The sequence below is a fragment of the Natrix helvetica genome (assembly GCF_964273705.1).
Source record: "Natrix helvetica genome assembly, chromosome: 2".
Taxonomy (NCBI): Eukaryota; Metazoa; Chordata; class Lepidosauria; order Squamata; family Natricidae; genus Natrix; species Natrix helvetica.
Window position 1 is genome coordinate 197,344,935 of NC_138552.1, and position 14,440 is coordinate 197,359,374.

Genomic DNA, 14,440 nt, shown 5'->3' on the forward strand with positions numbered 1-14,440 from the left:
TAAATTATATATGTGTGCACACACAGAGAGAAGCCTGACTAGAAAGTAATTAGGTTAATTTTATTTCTTTTTATGATATTTAATACATGAAATTAAATTAATTTTAGTTCATTGTCCAGGCCCCATCATCTGCCAAAAGAGGTCCCCAGCACAACTCAAAAGAATTTAGATTAGAAATAGATCATTTGAATCACAAAAGTCATCTGTAGGTCTTCAAGGGCTTCTTTGTAGCCTGGGAGTTAGCGTTCTGTTCCCTTGCCACTCTTGTCAATCTCCAGATAGTTTATGTGAGTATGCATTCCCTGATATCTGATTTGGCATTCATTTGCAGCCCTCAACGTTGAAATAATTTCTGCTTATGGAAAAAAGCAGGATCCTTATGGAGGGATTTATTGAAGTGAAATTTTCTCCTGGATTTTCCTTGATGCTGTAATCATTTGAGCCTTCTTGATCTGTTAAAAATGAAACTGTCAAACTGTAGCTTTCAAACTCAAGAGTAAAACCTTTCAATGGCTACATGTAATACATCTTGGAAGACTTAAGGGCCACATGAGTAACGGGGGAGCAGGATTGCTGGTTTTTTTCTTAGCTTTTTCTGGAGAATGTTTTAAGCCTTAAGCCTATATCAAAGCTTACACTATATGTTTTGAAATGTTCACATCTCGTATAGCAAAGGAGATCTTTGGAAAAGTATAGGCAGTCTTACAAGAGTTCATTTAGTGACTGTTGAAAGTTACAACGGCACTGAAAAAAGTGACATCACCATTTTTCATGCTTAATGACCCTTGTAGTATCCCCATGGTCATGTGACAAAATTAGGATACTTGGCTATATGCATGTATTTATTAGAGTTGGGGTGCCCTGGGGTCGTATTATGATCCTCTTTTGCAACCTTCCAATAAGCAAAGTCAGTGCTTTGCTTCAAACCTTAAAAAATTATCAGCTTTCATCGTATATGGTACAGCTTTCATGGTAAAATTAATCTGAGAATAATAAAAACAAAAATAGGAAAAATAGGAACATGTGACATGTGACATGTTCAATTCTTAGAAAAAGGAATATAAATATGTAATTTATATGTAATTATGGCACTCTTGCAGGTTTCAGTTTACATTTCTACATTTTTCCATTCTACCTTTTTGCCTCCCTGAACATCGGTATTTTCTAATAGTTGGAACCATACACATTTTTTTTCCAATTTACAAGTGTCATATTATAAATCCATAATTTGGCAGTCCTCACATTCAGAATGAAAGTCACTATTGTCCAAAGCATCTGTAAGATATGACATTGGGAAGGCTGAAATCTCTGTCTCTATCTAGCATACAGGATTCATGCAATAAGGTATTAACATTAGGTACCATATGTTTCCTCCATTCAAATGTTGAGCCAGTGATGACAAGTTTATTATACAGTAGATGATAGATGCATGGGATTAACAATTAAGGTTGAAGGAAGATACTAAAAGACAGGTGAAGCACTGAACAGTGAAAATGATGAGTTTTAATTATGCAGACTGCTCATTCAATGGGATTTAGTGAATAATAGTACAATTAGAATAGGAATAGTTAATGATTGCTAAGGTACACGGTATCATTTGATTTTGATAACCACACATAACACATAGTTTCCTTGGGCTAGATCTGACATCAACCTACCACCTAAAAGTATTTTCGTTGCTCTAAGGGTATGCCAATCTATCAAAGGCAAATGATTTATTTGCCTTTGTAAATGTGTTATTTATTTTAATACATTTTATTAGAAGTTTTTAAAAGAAGATTAAAAAATAACCAAAACTAATGCAAAATAAGAAATAAAAGGGAAAGGGAGAAAAAGTGCAAAAAAGACAAGATAAAGAGAAGTAGAAAAGCTTTCTGATTTCCTTTGTAGCAAATGTAAGTATGATTACAAAAACATTTCTTCCTCTGTGGTTACAAAAAAGCTCTACCTTTTTCTATTATTTATGTCTTCTAATCATCAAACCACAAACCAAAAACTCATTTTTTCCTCTTCCATATAAAAGTACTTAAGACATTTCCGGTCAGCAACAAATGAAGAAATTGTCTTTTCTTTAATCAAAGAAGTCAATTTAGCCATTTCTGCAAGTCCCATCATTTGCATCAGCTATTCCTCCATTTTGGGCAGTATTGGACCTTTCCACTTTTGAGCAGTGAGATTTAATAATCTCACTGCAATTACCATATATATAAAACAAAGTTCCATGACTTTTCTTCCAGCTGTTTATTCATCAGTTCCAAAAGAAAATCCACTGGTTTCAATTGTACATATGTCTTAGCAAATCTGTTCCGTAGAAGGAGAAAGGAAAGGGGGGGGAAATCTTGAGATGGGAAGGGTTAAAGAGCAGCCAAATAGGAAATTTATGGTTAGAAATACATTTGACCTTTAATTTCATTTATACTGCTGTAATAATATTCACATCCATATTCCTAAAAAGCTTGGTATTGTACACTCTGCATATCTTTTGGCACTGGTGTTTCTGCTTGGGAAGAGAGCAATTATAGTTGCCTTTAAGCTACTGTATTGTGTTATTCTCTTTGCCTCTTTGCTTCTCCTCAGCTGATTTGCTGTGAATGTTGTACCTCTTGAAACTTGAAATGCTTCTTAGAATAAGAAAAATGTAATTATGCTCTAAGCAAATTAAAAGGCAGGTGGGTCTTAAGGAATATTCTTCTGCTAATCTTATTTAAGGAAGATAAATGTGGTGTTCTGATTAATCTAACTAGTTTATAAAGGCATGATGGATGAAAAAGTGTTCTCAGCCTTTGTGTACTAATTCCTACCCCCACTTCCCTTTTTAATTTATTGTGATTTTTATTGCGGTAAAAGCATATTTATTAGATTGGGATGTGGAAATCAGGATTGAGGGGGAAAAGATTTATCTCAAAATAGAAAGAAGTGTCATGATTTAAGGAGCTTAGGGCAATCCACAGGAGAGCTTGTGCTTCATACAAATGGTATGTTTTTTATGTGTGTTCCATTTACAGATAACTGCTGGATAGTGATGAGCGATTGTCTACAGACAACAAGATGCGATTGTCACCACAGATGGTTCTGAAGAGTAATGATGTTTGAAAGGACATCATTTTAATAGTTCCTGTGTGGGGGTAAGTACATCAAGAATGAGGGTGGCAGGAGTTAGGAAGTAGAAAAAAGAACAACAATGGCTTGTGTGATTTCAAAAGGGTAATATTGTACATGCCTCAGTTGAAAAAACAGAAGGTGTCACAGGTCAAGCTTATATAGTTTGATCTCCTTGAATATATTTTCGATCAGTTCTAACAATAGAGTGTCACCAGCAGTTGGTTATCAGCAGCAGCAGCCAGGGAAGGGCTTCTTAGCAGACTGTTCAGCTCATCTGTATCATCTGTCAACCAATTACAGGTGCCCAAGCCTTTTAGTTATCCAATACTTTAGCTAGCAAGGAAGGATTATTTTTTCAGGACAGGCATTCATATTAAAGTTCCTTATTATGACAATACTTGTACTGAGCATACACATAGTCAAACATTTCTTGCTTTCTCAACCTGCTCTTAAAGTATTGTTGAAGGATTATTATAGTATATTAGCAGTTTTTACTCTCTGTGAGTACCTTCAAGTCAGTGCTACTCTAGGCAACTGCCTGGACTAGTCCCTTCAATGAGCGATTGGCCCAAATTCACACAGTGGTTTGTGTTCAAAGAGTGCATACAACTCATCATCTCCCTGTTTCACTCTAAAATTAAAATGATCAAAACAAAAGAAAATGAGGAGAAATAGCTAATATTTATATACATGGGACATAGAATATATTAGAATAATTCTGGGCAGTTGACTGTGCTGGCTGGGAACAAGGGAAATATAGAGCCACAACTTCTCCTGACTCTGTGTGATGCAGAGAAAAGAGAGGGTAAAATAATATTACACAGTTTTTCGATACAAATGTGTCTTCCCACAGAGAAAATAGTTTCCTTGAGATTTGTTTATCCTGAGATTCATTCAGTTCAGTTAGATACAAGAAATGATGATGATAAAGTTGTTTCTTTTCAGGAACATCTTTCTGCTAATGAATTTTGGCAACCAAGCCATCATTTCCTTTTCATCTTATTCAGCTATGGGAATAAGAATTTCTTTGTTGGGCATCGATAAATTGGAGTTGAAATAATGTGATCTCATTGGACTGAGAAGAGATGGATGCCCTGATGCGGAGTGTCAAGGCTGCCCTATAAAAGTTGGTCTCCAAGAAACCAAGTATGATCCTCCCCCCCCCCCAGTATTAGCATAGATGTGAAATAAGACTATCATTGTAATAAAAGGTAAAGGTTCCCCTTGCACGTATGTGCTAGTTGTTCCCAACTCTAGGGGGAGGTGATCATCTCCGTTTCAAAATCAAAAAGCCAGTGCTGTCTGAAGATGTCTCTGTGGTCATGTGGCCAGCCAAAGGCACACGGAACGCTGTTACCTTCCCAACAAGGTGGTCCCTATTTTTTTACTTGCATTTTTACGTGCTTTCAAACTGTTAGGTTGGCAGAAGCTGGGACAAGTAACGGGAGCTCACCCTGTTACATGGCGCAAGGGATTCGAACCGCTGAACTGCCAACCTTTCTGATCAACAAGCTCAGCATTTTAGCCACTGAGCAACCAAGCCACCGCATCCTTTATCATTGTAATAGCTTTCCTCAAATTACTATCCTCCAGTTAAAAACAATAATTTCACCATCTCTTTCCTTTCTTCCTTCTTTCCTTCCTTCATATCACTACGTAATACAAAAAACAGTAGATTATGGCATCATAGCATTCTTTCTTCTTTTTTCTGTTGCATTTCACTGACTACACTGCCCAATGCAGGATCCTCATACAATCCTGGACAAATGGCTATCCAGTCTTTCCTTGAAAGCATTGACTAATGGAGCATCTATGACTTTAGGAGGCAAGTTGTTCCATTGCTTAGCAGCTTCCACGGACAAGAAATTCCTTCTTCTTTCAAGTTTGAATCTCTTACTGTAGAGCTTCCATCTATCAGTTGCTTTGCAAAACAAATCCATACTATTTCTCCTGTGACACCTCATCATGTATTAAAAAACTGATATCACATCTCCCTTTAGCCTTGTCTTTTTTTAGGCTAAACCTTCCTATAGGATTTAGCCTATGCATCCCTTGCATCCCTTGGTTTGGATACATTGGGATCAAGGCCTACTTATAGGTTGCATTTGCAGAATTATGGTCTGAGTCTCTAGATTTTCCCTGTATTGTAATCACTGAACTGATACCATATAAATTTAACCTGTGTCAAGGCTTCCAGCGTTTTTGGTATGTATACACGGTGTTATTCCTTGCGGGTTGGTTGAAGACAGAGCAAATTCATAATCTACTTTGAATGACTCAAATTCAATACTGGATTAGCATGAGATTTTGTCATAGGATAGGATAATTCAGTCGGAGATGCACATTAATGTTTTTGTGTCTATGTTTTGGCATGACAAGGCCATATCTTAGGTGAAGTAATCCAGATGAACATGAAATGGCAGCAAAGACATAGAAAAATCTTAACTCTTTGCTCCCCTCTATTGGCCATCGAGGGTTCTGCAGATTAGATGTGGGAATGGCTTGTTCAAAGAAAGGGCACAGCATCTGTCTTCACAGTTTAGGGAGAGTGTGTCAGGTTACTGATCCATCTAACCCAGTGCTATAAACATTGGCTGGTGGCATCTCCCTCTGATTTGAGACAGGATTTTCCACTCTCATCTGGAGCTGCCAAGTCTTCTCCGTGTAAAGTGTGTGGCCTGTCAGAAAAGTTTTTGCCTTTTCAAAGAGTCCTGATGTATAGTGACACGCCTAAAGTGTGAATTAGCCTGAATCCATGTGGTGCTAGGATTATTTGCATCACCCTTAGATCTGTTTTTAGTCTCAGTAAATCTGTAGCGGATATGCCACGTTCTGATTCTGTGCCCCTGCTGTGAGGCTGGCCAACAGTAGTATACCTACTTCTTCTTCTTGTGCTACTGCTGTCATGGCAACCTGCTGTACCACCAGGCCTACCAAAAGGCCTGTAGGCTCTGTGTTGGTGTTCTCTTGTTGCTAAGCATCTGCACTGCTTGCTCCAGGCAGCATTAGCATTTTCTTAAAAGTCCTTTCAGCCGCAACCTGCTATTCACTTCATAAAATCCAGCCCATCTTATGAATTCACAGATCTGCTGCGCTTTGTACTTCATATAATGAATGTCTGTGCAAAGAGATAAGAGTTTCAAGTTTTGGAAAAGTTGTTTCAGCATAGAAATCTTTTCCCAAACATGCCAATTGCTCACTGTCTTTTTTCTATTTTTACATTCCCTTGCAAATTGGGTTGTTCTGATTTTCATTTTTCACTCTCTTCAGTATAAATCATTGAAGCATGCTTTCATTTCAGTCTATTATATCAGCCCCATGCCATCTGACATGCTTATAGCTTCAGTGGCTAAATCTTCCTTGCTTTTTGAAAGGACTGGGCTTAGACTGTTGTGTAATTTAAAATGGTTAGTTTCTCACTACTCATTTCAACACAATGAATTTTTTTACAAAGATCCCAGATAACTTCATATTCTTCATATTCATATTCTGTTTTTTTTTTTTTTTTGCTTTCTTCAATCTTGATTTGTACCAGTATTGCTCTTAAACCTCATGCAACATCAAGTTATCCAACATGGATTTCTGAAATGCTATTATGTGTTTTCTTCCAAGTAGCCCTTTAATTAGAGATATCTTGTTGCTTTTTTCTTTAAAGCAGCTTCTGCTTCTTGGTTCTCATTCTTAATTGGATTAATCACCACTGTTTACTGGACTGGCTTGGCAGTCCTAGATCAATTCTTAATAAGTTTTCTGTTCCTTGCTGGGTGAGAAGGATAGGCTTAAATTATTTGTGCAAATAATCCCTAAAGAGAAAAGAACATCCATTGATCTTGTACTACTATTATACCTATGCAGTCTCATCTCATATGAAATAGAGACTTCCTAGTGGTTTTCCAATGCTCATAAAAACTTATTCCCTAACTTTAAATAGCACAATGCCTAGATTCATGAAATCCACCATGCAAAGGGTATTGTAAAATACAAATTGAAAGGTTAAAAAAATGACTTTGTTCTAAAAAAAACTATTCGGCTGCCTCAAAGGCAATCTTGAACCTAGATGCCACTTTTTCTATCTCAGGCATTGATGAAGTCACAGTTTCAACTATCTATTAGATAAATCAGAAACTTGTATGAAGCAATGCCTGCACTATATGATCCTGCAGTTAAGGACTTGAGTATTTTAATGACTTGGATCTTATGAAATAACCAAGAAATAGTATTACAACTCTTTTCCGGACTGGCATCTAAAGTCCATATTCTTCTTTGTTACTGATTTTGTTAGATAAGATATTTTACTATTGACCTGGCATTTAATTTATTAAGGACATTCTTGTTGCTGGGTGATTCTGGGAGTTGAAGTCCACGGGACTTAACGTTGCCAAGGTTGAGAAACACTGGTGTACAGGTAGTCCTCGACTTAGAACAGTTCACTTAGCGACCGGGCAAAGTTACAATGGGTCTGAAAAAAATGACCTATGACTATTTTTCACACTTATGTCCATGGTCACATGATTTACATTTGGATGCTTGACAAGTGACTCACATTTATGACAGTTGTGGTATCCCAGAGTCACCTGATCCCTTTTTGTGACCTGGCCAGCAAAATCAATGGGAAAACCAGAATCACTTAACAACTGTGCAATCCTGCAACAATTGCAGTGAGTCACTTAACAAAGTCGTAAAATGAGGCAAAACTCACTTAACACATTTCTCGCTTAACATAAATTTTTGGGCTCAATTGTGATGGTAAGTTGCTACCTGTATTGATTTACAACTAAAATATTTTTTTATAATTACACAGGCCATTTCCGTGATATATTCAGCATACATTATGTGAAACACTCAGTCTTCGTATTATGAAGAGTTCTGACTGTGCTAAATTACATGTTAGAGTTACACAGTTTTGAAGGGTTAGAAGTACTGAATGCTTCATATTTAGTGCCTGTTGTAACTTTTTGAAGTCTTTTGTTTTTGCTTTCAATTTCAGATCAAAATAGAAAATTATGATAGCTACCGGGGGAGTCATAACAGGACTGGCTGCCTTAAAAAGGCAAGATTCTTCCAGGTCCCAACACCATCTCAGTCGCGCAACATCACCAGCTCCTGAGGAGCAGAAACCAGTTAAGCGTCGACCGAGGACAGATGTGGTTGTAGTCCAAGGCAAAATCCGCCTATATTCCCCATCAGGATTCTTCCTTGTCCTGGGAGTACTGATTTCTTTCCTGGGAATTGCTATGGCTATTCTTGGTTACTGGCCCCCAAAAGACTCATTCCTAGAGCCCGAAGACAGCTTGTCACTAAACGAGACTCGGTTAATAGGAAAAGGAGATGGGTTTATTATGCGCTTCCTTGAGCAGCATTTACATTCTGACAAAATGAAGATGCTGGGGCCTTTCACTATGGGGATTGGAATATTTATTTTTATTTGTGCAAATGCCATGCTCCATGAAAACCGGGACAAGGAGACAAAAATTATACACATGAGGGACATCTATTCCACTGTAATTGACATCCATGCTCTGAGAATCAGCGAGCAAAAGCAGCTGAGCAGTGCCTACGCCGGCTTAGCAGGAGAGAATGAAATCAAGCATGGTGGAAGCTCTTATGCATCACGGCTGGCTGCAAATACAATTGCTCCTTTCTCAGGCTTTGCAAGCAACTTCCACATGGTTAGCAATGATGAAGAGGATGAATTTGCTGGAAATGAGACCAAGAAATCAATCCCAAATCTTATGTCACCTTTGCTGATGGAACACTCTGGTTCAGTCTTTGGCCTTTACCCTCACTCCGGGAAAGCCAGGGATGAAAGAAGCAGCGGCTCTCTGAAGTGTGAAACAAAATCGATTGTGTCATCTTCCATTAATGCTTTCACATTACCCGTAATCAAACTGAATAACTGTGTTATTGATGAGCCAAGTATTGACAACATCACTGAGGATTCATCAAGGAGTAGAGACAGACCTAGAAATTTGTCCATGGATTCCTTAGCTCTGCCATTAATGAATACCAGCGATAGCTACAAATCTGCCAGTGCTTTGTTACCACGCAACAATTTATATGGAGACTCTTCCTTCAGTCAGTTCAAATCTTCAATGACTCTCGGAGCCAGCACCGGACAGCTCTTATCACCTGGTGCAGCCAGAAAACAGTTTGGGTCCAACACCTCTTTGCATCTCTTGTCTGCACATTCAAAGTCCCTAGACTTGGACAGAGGTCCTTCTACTCTCACTGTCCAAGTTGAACAAAGAAAACATCCAAGCTGGCCACGACTGGACCGGAGTAACAGCAAAGGTTATATGAAACTAGAAAACAAGGAAGATCCTATGGACAGACTTCTCGTACCACCAGCTACAGCGAAGAAGGACTTTACTAATAAGGAAAAACTGTTGATGATTTCCAGATCTCACAATAATTTGAGTTTTGAGCATGATGAATTTTTGAGTAACAATTTAAAGCGTGGCAGTTCAGAAACAAGATTTTGATGGTCTATGGTTAATATATTTGACAGTATTTATTTTATAAAATAAACATTTAAAACCCTCCCTTTCGTTCCTTTTCAGCGCAGCCTTGTTTTTATTGAATATTTCTCTCTGATTAAGATTGACTTGTGTTTGCTAATACTACTTTTTTTCATCACCGCAATGCCAAACGTTTAATGTTAAGTGGCTTGTTCATGAAAATATGGCCCTGACATAATGTTATTTGGTTAGTGATTGCATTAGGTGGTAATTGTATGGTGGATTAAGAAATGATAATGTCTTAATTTACAGCTACTATGCCACTTCCATTGTTCAGCATATTTGAGTGATCTAAATTGTAGATTGCTTTCTAGTCGTTTCTTCTTTCTTTCTACATAAGGATGTTTCGTTTTGCTTTGTTTTTCATCGTTAAAAGTACAGTTGTAGCTGAATAAATAAGTTTCAGTGTTCAGAACCATCAGAGATTGCAAGTTTAAGAATGATGTTTTTGGCTCATGATGGAAATGGATGTAAAGTGTGTAGTACCAAGGTCATATTTGGTATCATTTGTAGAATCAACAAAGGTACTTAAGGTAATCTAAGAACAAATTTCTGGATTTTTTGTTTTGCCCTCTCTTCTATATCTAAATCTGTATCTGTTACCAGAGAGAATTGTCATTTGACTCAGTTGCTGCTGTTCAAAAAACAAAAGTCTACATCTAGCCTGAACATGGAGAATTGCATAGTGGATTTGAATTTAAGCCAATATTTTACAAGCAGAGGACCCAAAACTATTGCCTGAAATAATGAAATAATTGAAATAATAGTCTTTCCCAATTAGATATATTGGAATGCCAAACCAGCATTGAAAGTAGCAGTTCTAATACACTTGGAAGGCATATGATTGGAGAATGCTAAGATATCACCTACTTTCATTTATTAGATTGCATCAATTATATATATATATATAGTTGGTACAAGTGAAATAACATTAAATATTTGTGATTTTCTGGAAAATATGAGAAATATGAAAATTAAAAATAATAGTATGTGCATTTTATGATTATTCTGGATCTATTATTATATAAAATCACATAAAACTAGATCTTTTGTTATTCATGGGTTGAAGGAGATTGAAACAATTTTATCATTCTCTTCCCAAAATTATTTCTGATGCAGTTTAACACAAAGGTATTCTTTATTTGGCAGTTTATCAAGGAGCAATATCTGTTGTTCTGGTAAAAATGACCAACAGAGAGGTGTTCACAAATGTTTTTTTATCACTTCCTGCTTTATCACTACTTCCTTCCTGCTTCCTGCATCTCTCTTTCCACCCCATCTATCCACCATTAATCTGTTTACTGAAGACATGCAGCTTTAGCTCAGATCCACAAGTTAGTTGGAGATTATAGGAGTTCATCATCACGAGGGCCATATATTGCTTAAACTCCAGAGAAGGGAATTTTACATTTCAAAAGTGTTTACAGAGCTTGTCCTTTTGGAATATAGAAGCAATGTTTAAAGTAATATAGGACTCACACTTAACCATCATACATATTCTTACAGTTATTCGAGAGAGGTCCTTGGTGCTCTCTGAGCTTGGTTGCACTGATGATGTTACCTATTTTAGTAGTGAAACGTCTGCAAGAAAACAATCAAGCTCAGAGAGTGCCCATTTCAAACTTGAACTAAAGATATTCTCCTTTATTGTTATAATCATTTACCTGAATTTTTTTTAGGCTTCGTGCGTTGAGAAGTGTATACTCGGTCTAAAATTGTCAAGTTCTGGCTTTTCATGATTTCCAGTGGAAGATTATGGATTTCATCACTGTTCAGACTTTTTTTAAAATCATTTCAATTTTTCCAAGTTGAATACAGTTGCCTCACTCCAAAATTAAGTCTGTTATTGTAATTTCAAAGTAGCTAAATAAGAACCTCAACTGATTCCTGTAACTGATTGAGTCTATTACTTATGTAATGCAGACACTCTACACAAGTGTTCCTAGAAACAACTAGAAACAACGCGAAGACAGTGAATCCAGATGAAATGTTTCAATAACAGAATCGGTGTCCTGCTGCCCAGTGTAATTTTTCTGAACATGAAAAAGAAAGTCATCATACCTACTACCATTCATTATGAAGCTCCTGTAGACCATGTTTCTTTACTGTAACACAACTAATTGCAGTGATAAATCAGATTGTAAAATGCCACAAAGACAGCAATACTGAGTGACACTGAAAATGATTGTTAAATTAATAAGGTGAATGTTCATTAGAAATACATTCCTATGCCTTTCTGAGAAGCCTTCCACAATTTGGTCCACCAGATGTTTTTCCAGCCAGCAAATTAAAGTCCATGCTGTCTTTAGAAGCCCAGGATTATATGACATCAAGTTAAGGCTACTGAAGCCTATTTTTGCTTAATAGGCAGAAGTTCATCTTTGTTTGTGGTTTTGCTTACAAGATCACAGTATTAATTGGTTAAAAGATGTTGGACCTAATATAAATAACTCAGGAACTGATTTACTAGCTTCTCCCAAAATAGTTATATATCAAAATGTTGTACTTTAATTGACGATGAAAGATATTTTTTCTATGATTGTCCAGCTCTGTATTCTAATAATAAACTCTTTTTGTGACAAATGCATTACTTGCCCAGTGAATTGAGGCATAGTGTTAACTTATTAGAATTTTAAGCCTAAATATTGTAACAGAGTTGACTCAATATTTTGCTATGAAGCTTTTAATAACTTTCTGGTCAGTGTTCTTATTACATTTACTATTTTTTTAAATAAAAGCAAAACATATAACACTGCATGTATGGTAAATGTGTGTTTCCTTAATATTCAATAGTTCTGCTGTTAAATTAATAGAGGGAAAAGTCTGGCTCATTTTTCCCACTTTGATATATGCTCTTATTGCTTATTCTTTCCCTGTGAGTTTGTACTAATAGTGCAAAATTTATTCCTAAAGATAATTCTATCAAGGCAGGGTATCCTGTTTCCTTATAGCATATTCTTCAACTTGATCCATTCTTTTGATGTGTCCAGTTCTAATTCAATGAACTAGAAGTTTTTTCTCCAATCTGATACCTTCTGACAATGTTGGATTATATCTCTGAGAATTCCTAAGAAGAAAAATGTGATTCAGAAGGAGATGTTCTTTATAATGCATATTTCTACCCTTTTCTTTATTTTACTACTCTGAAATCCCTTTTTATTGGGGTGGAGTCGGGGAAACTAAATGGAATTAAGCATTTACTGGCAGGATGCCCTTCCTGATGCCTGTATGGAGTTCACAGAAGATATTTTCTTTTTACGCCCTGATACAGAAACATCTATCGCTGCTGAGAATTAAACTCACAACCTTCTGAGTAGGAGGCAAGCATTTTCACCTCGAGGTGGCCGCACCACTCAGATGCATATTTCTACCCTAGGAATAGGAATAGGGTACTTAAAACTTAAAGGGTAGGAACAGTTAAAACTAGTTAATATTTGAATGGAAAACCAAAGCCAGGACTATAGGCTAGTCTCAGAAGTTGAAAAATCTGCTAAAAGGATATTCAAAGTATAAAATTCTACATCCGAAAAAGTAAAGATCAATAAGTAGTTCAAAAAGAAAGTTCAGAGAAGAGCAACTAAGATGATCAAAGGCCTGGAGACTAAAGCATATTAATGCAGGATTTGGACTTGGCTAGTCTAAAGAAAAGAAGAATTAGGAGTGACATGATAGCAATATTTCAGTGGCTGTCACAAAGAAGGGGTCAAATTATTCTACAAAGCACCAGAGGGCAGGCCTGAAACCGGTTGGAAACTAACCAAAGGAAAGCAACCTGGAATTAAGAAGAGACTTCTTAACAGGACAATTAACCAGTGGAATAGCTTGCCTTCAGAAATCATGGGTGTTCCGTTACTGGAGATTTTAAAGAAGAAACTAGACAGCCACTTATCTGAAATAGTATAGGTTCTCCTGCTTGAGCAGGAGGCTGGACTAGAAGACCTCAAAGGTCCCTTCCAGCTTTGTTCTACTCTATCCTATCCTATTTCCATTCCATTCTACTCTATTCATATTGTATTTGTATCGAATTCTCCCAGCACTGATTTTTATTTTTGAACTTGACTGAAAACATGTATAAGCTTCATTCCTATCTTATTTTATCTTTGTTCAATTTAAAAAGCAAAATAAAACCTTTCTTTAGCTTTTCAAAAAGCAATCAGTAAAACCGTGATAGGAAAAAAAACCTGGCAGCTTATGTAAAAAACATATATGAAGTGTAAGCATTTCCATCAATGTAGTTTAAGATAATCAATAAAATCTATTTCGATATGCCATACTAGGCCTGAAAAAGAAGCAGTGCTATGAAAACAATTCTTTAAAAAGTTCTAGAAAACACTACTTTCTACAACTTAAAAAAAAAGCGAAATAAGAACAGTAGATTTATCTAGAGCAGTGACGTGCAGTCAGGTGAGGCAAGTGAGGCACAGCCTCACCACTCTCATCATGAGGAAAAAAAAGTAAAAGGAAAAAGCTGAGCTAGTTGCTCCCTCACCGTGGATGACTCTGCTTAATCTCACTGGTGCTCTCCCTCCCCAAGTGTAGTGACTTCCTCCCCAGGCCCCCATTCATTTCTCTCTCACACACACACAGCTGGATAAAACTATATAAAAATCTAGCCCAGCTTCACTGATTACAGGTTTGAAAAGGCAACGTGGCTCCACCTGCAATCAAACTACACTTAGGGAGGGAGAGCACAAGCGAGCACTGAGGAGACCACAGGAGGAGGCAGGAAGCCAGGCAAAGAGCCATGCTGTAGTACACACACTCCCCCCCAGCCTCTTTCTTTTGGAAGGCTCAGCTCCCCTCTGCCTCTCCTCTCACCC

The 14,440-nt window shown here is 37.0% G+C and overlaps 1 protein-coding gene across 4 annotated transcripts in view; it reads left to right on the forward strand.

Moving 5' to 3' along the window:
- TMEM200A (transmembrane protein 200A) overlaps positions 1-12,375 on the forward strand; it is a 48,617-nt gene extending 36,242 nt beyond the window's left edge. For all 4 annotated transcript variants that reach the window (XM_081943041.1, XM_081943042.1, XM_081943043.1 and 1 more), the window contains 2 exons: positions 3,006-3,125; positions 8,090-12,375. In XM_081943041.1, coding sequence (XP_081799167.1) covers positions 8,106-9,584 — 1,479 coding nt within the window. In that variant the 5' untranslated portion in view covers positions 3,006-3,125; positions 8,090-8,105 and the 3' untranslated portion in view covers positions 9,585-12,375. The remainder of the gene's footprint in view (positions 1-3,005; positions 3,126-8,089) is intronic.
- Positions 12,376-14,440: the final 2,065 nt, after the last annotated feature.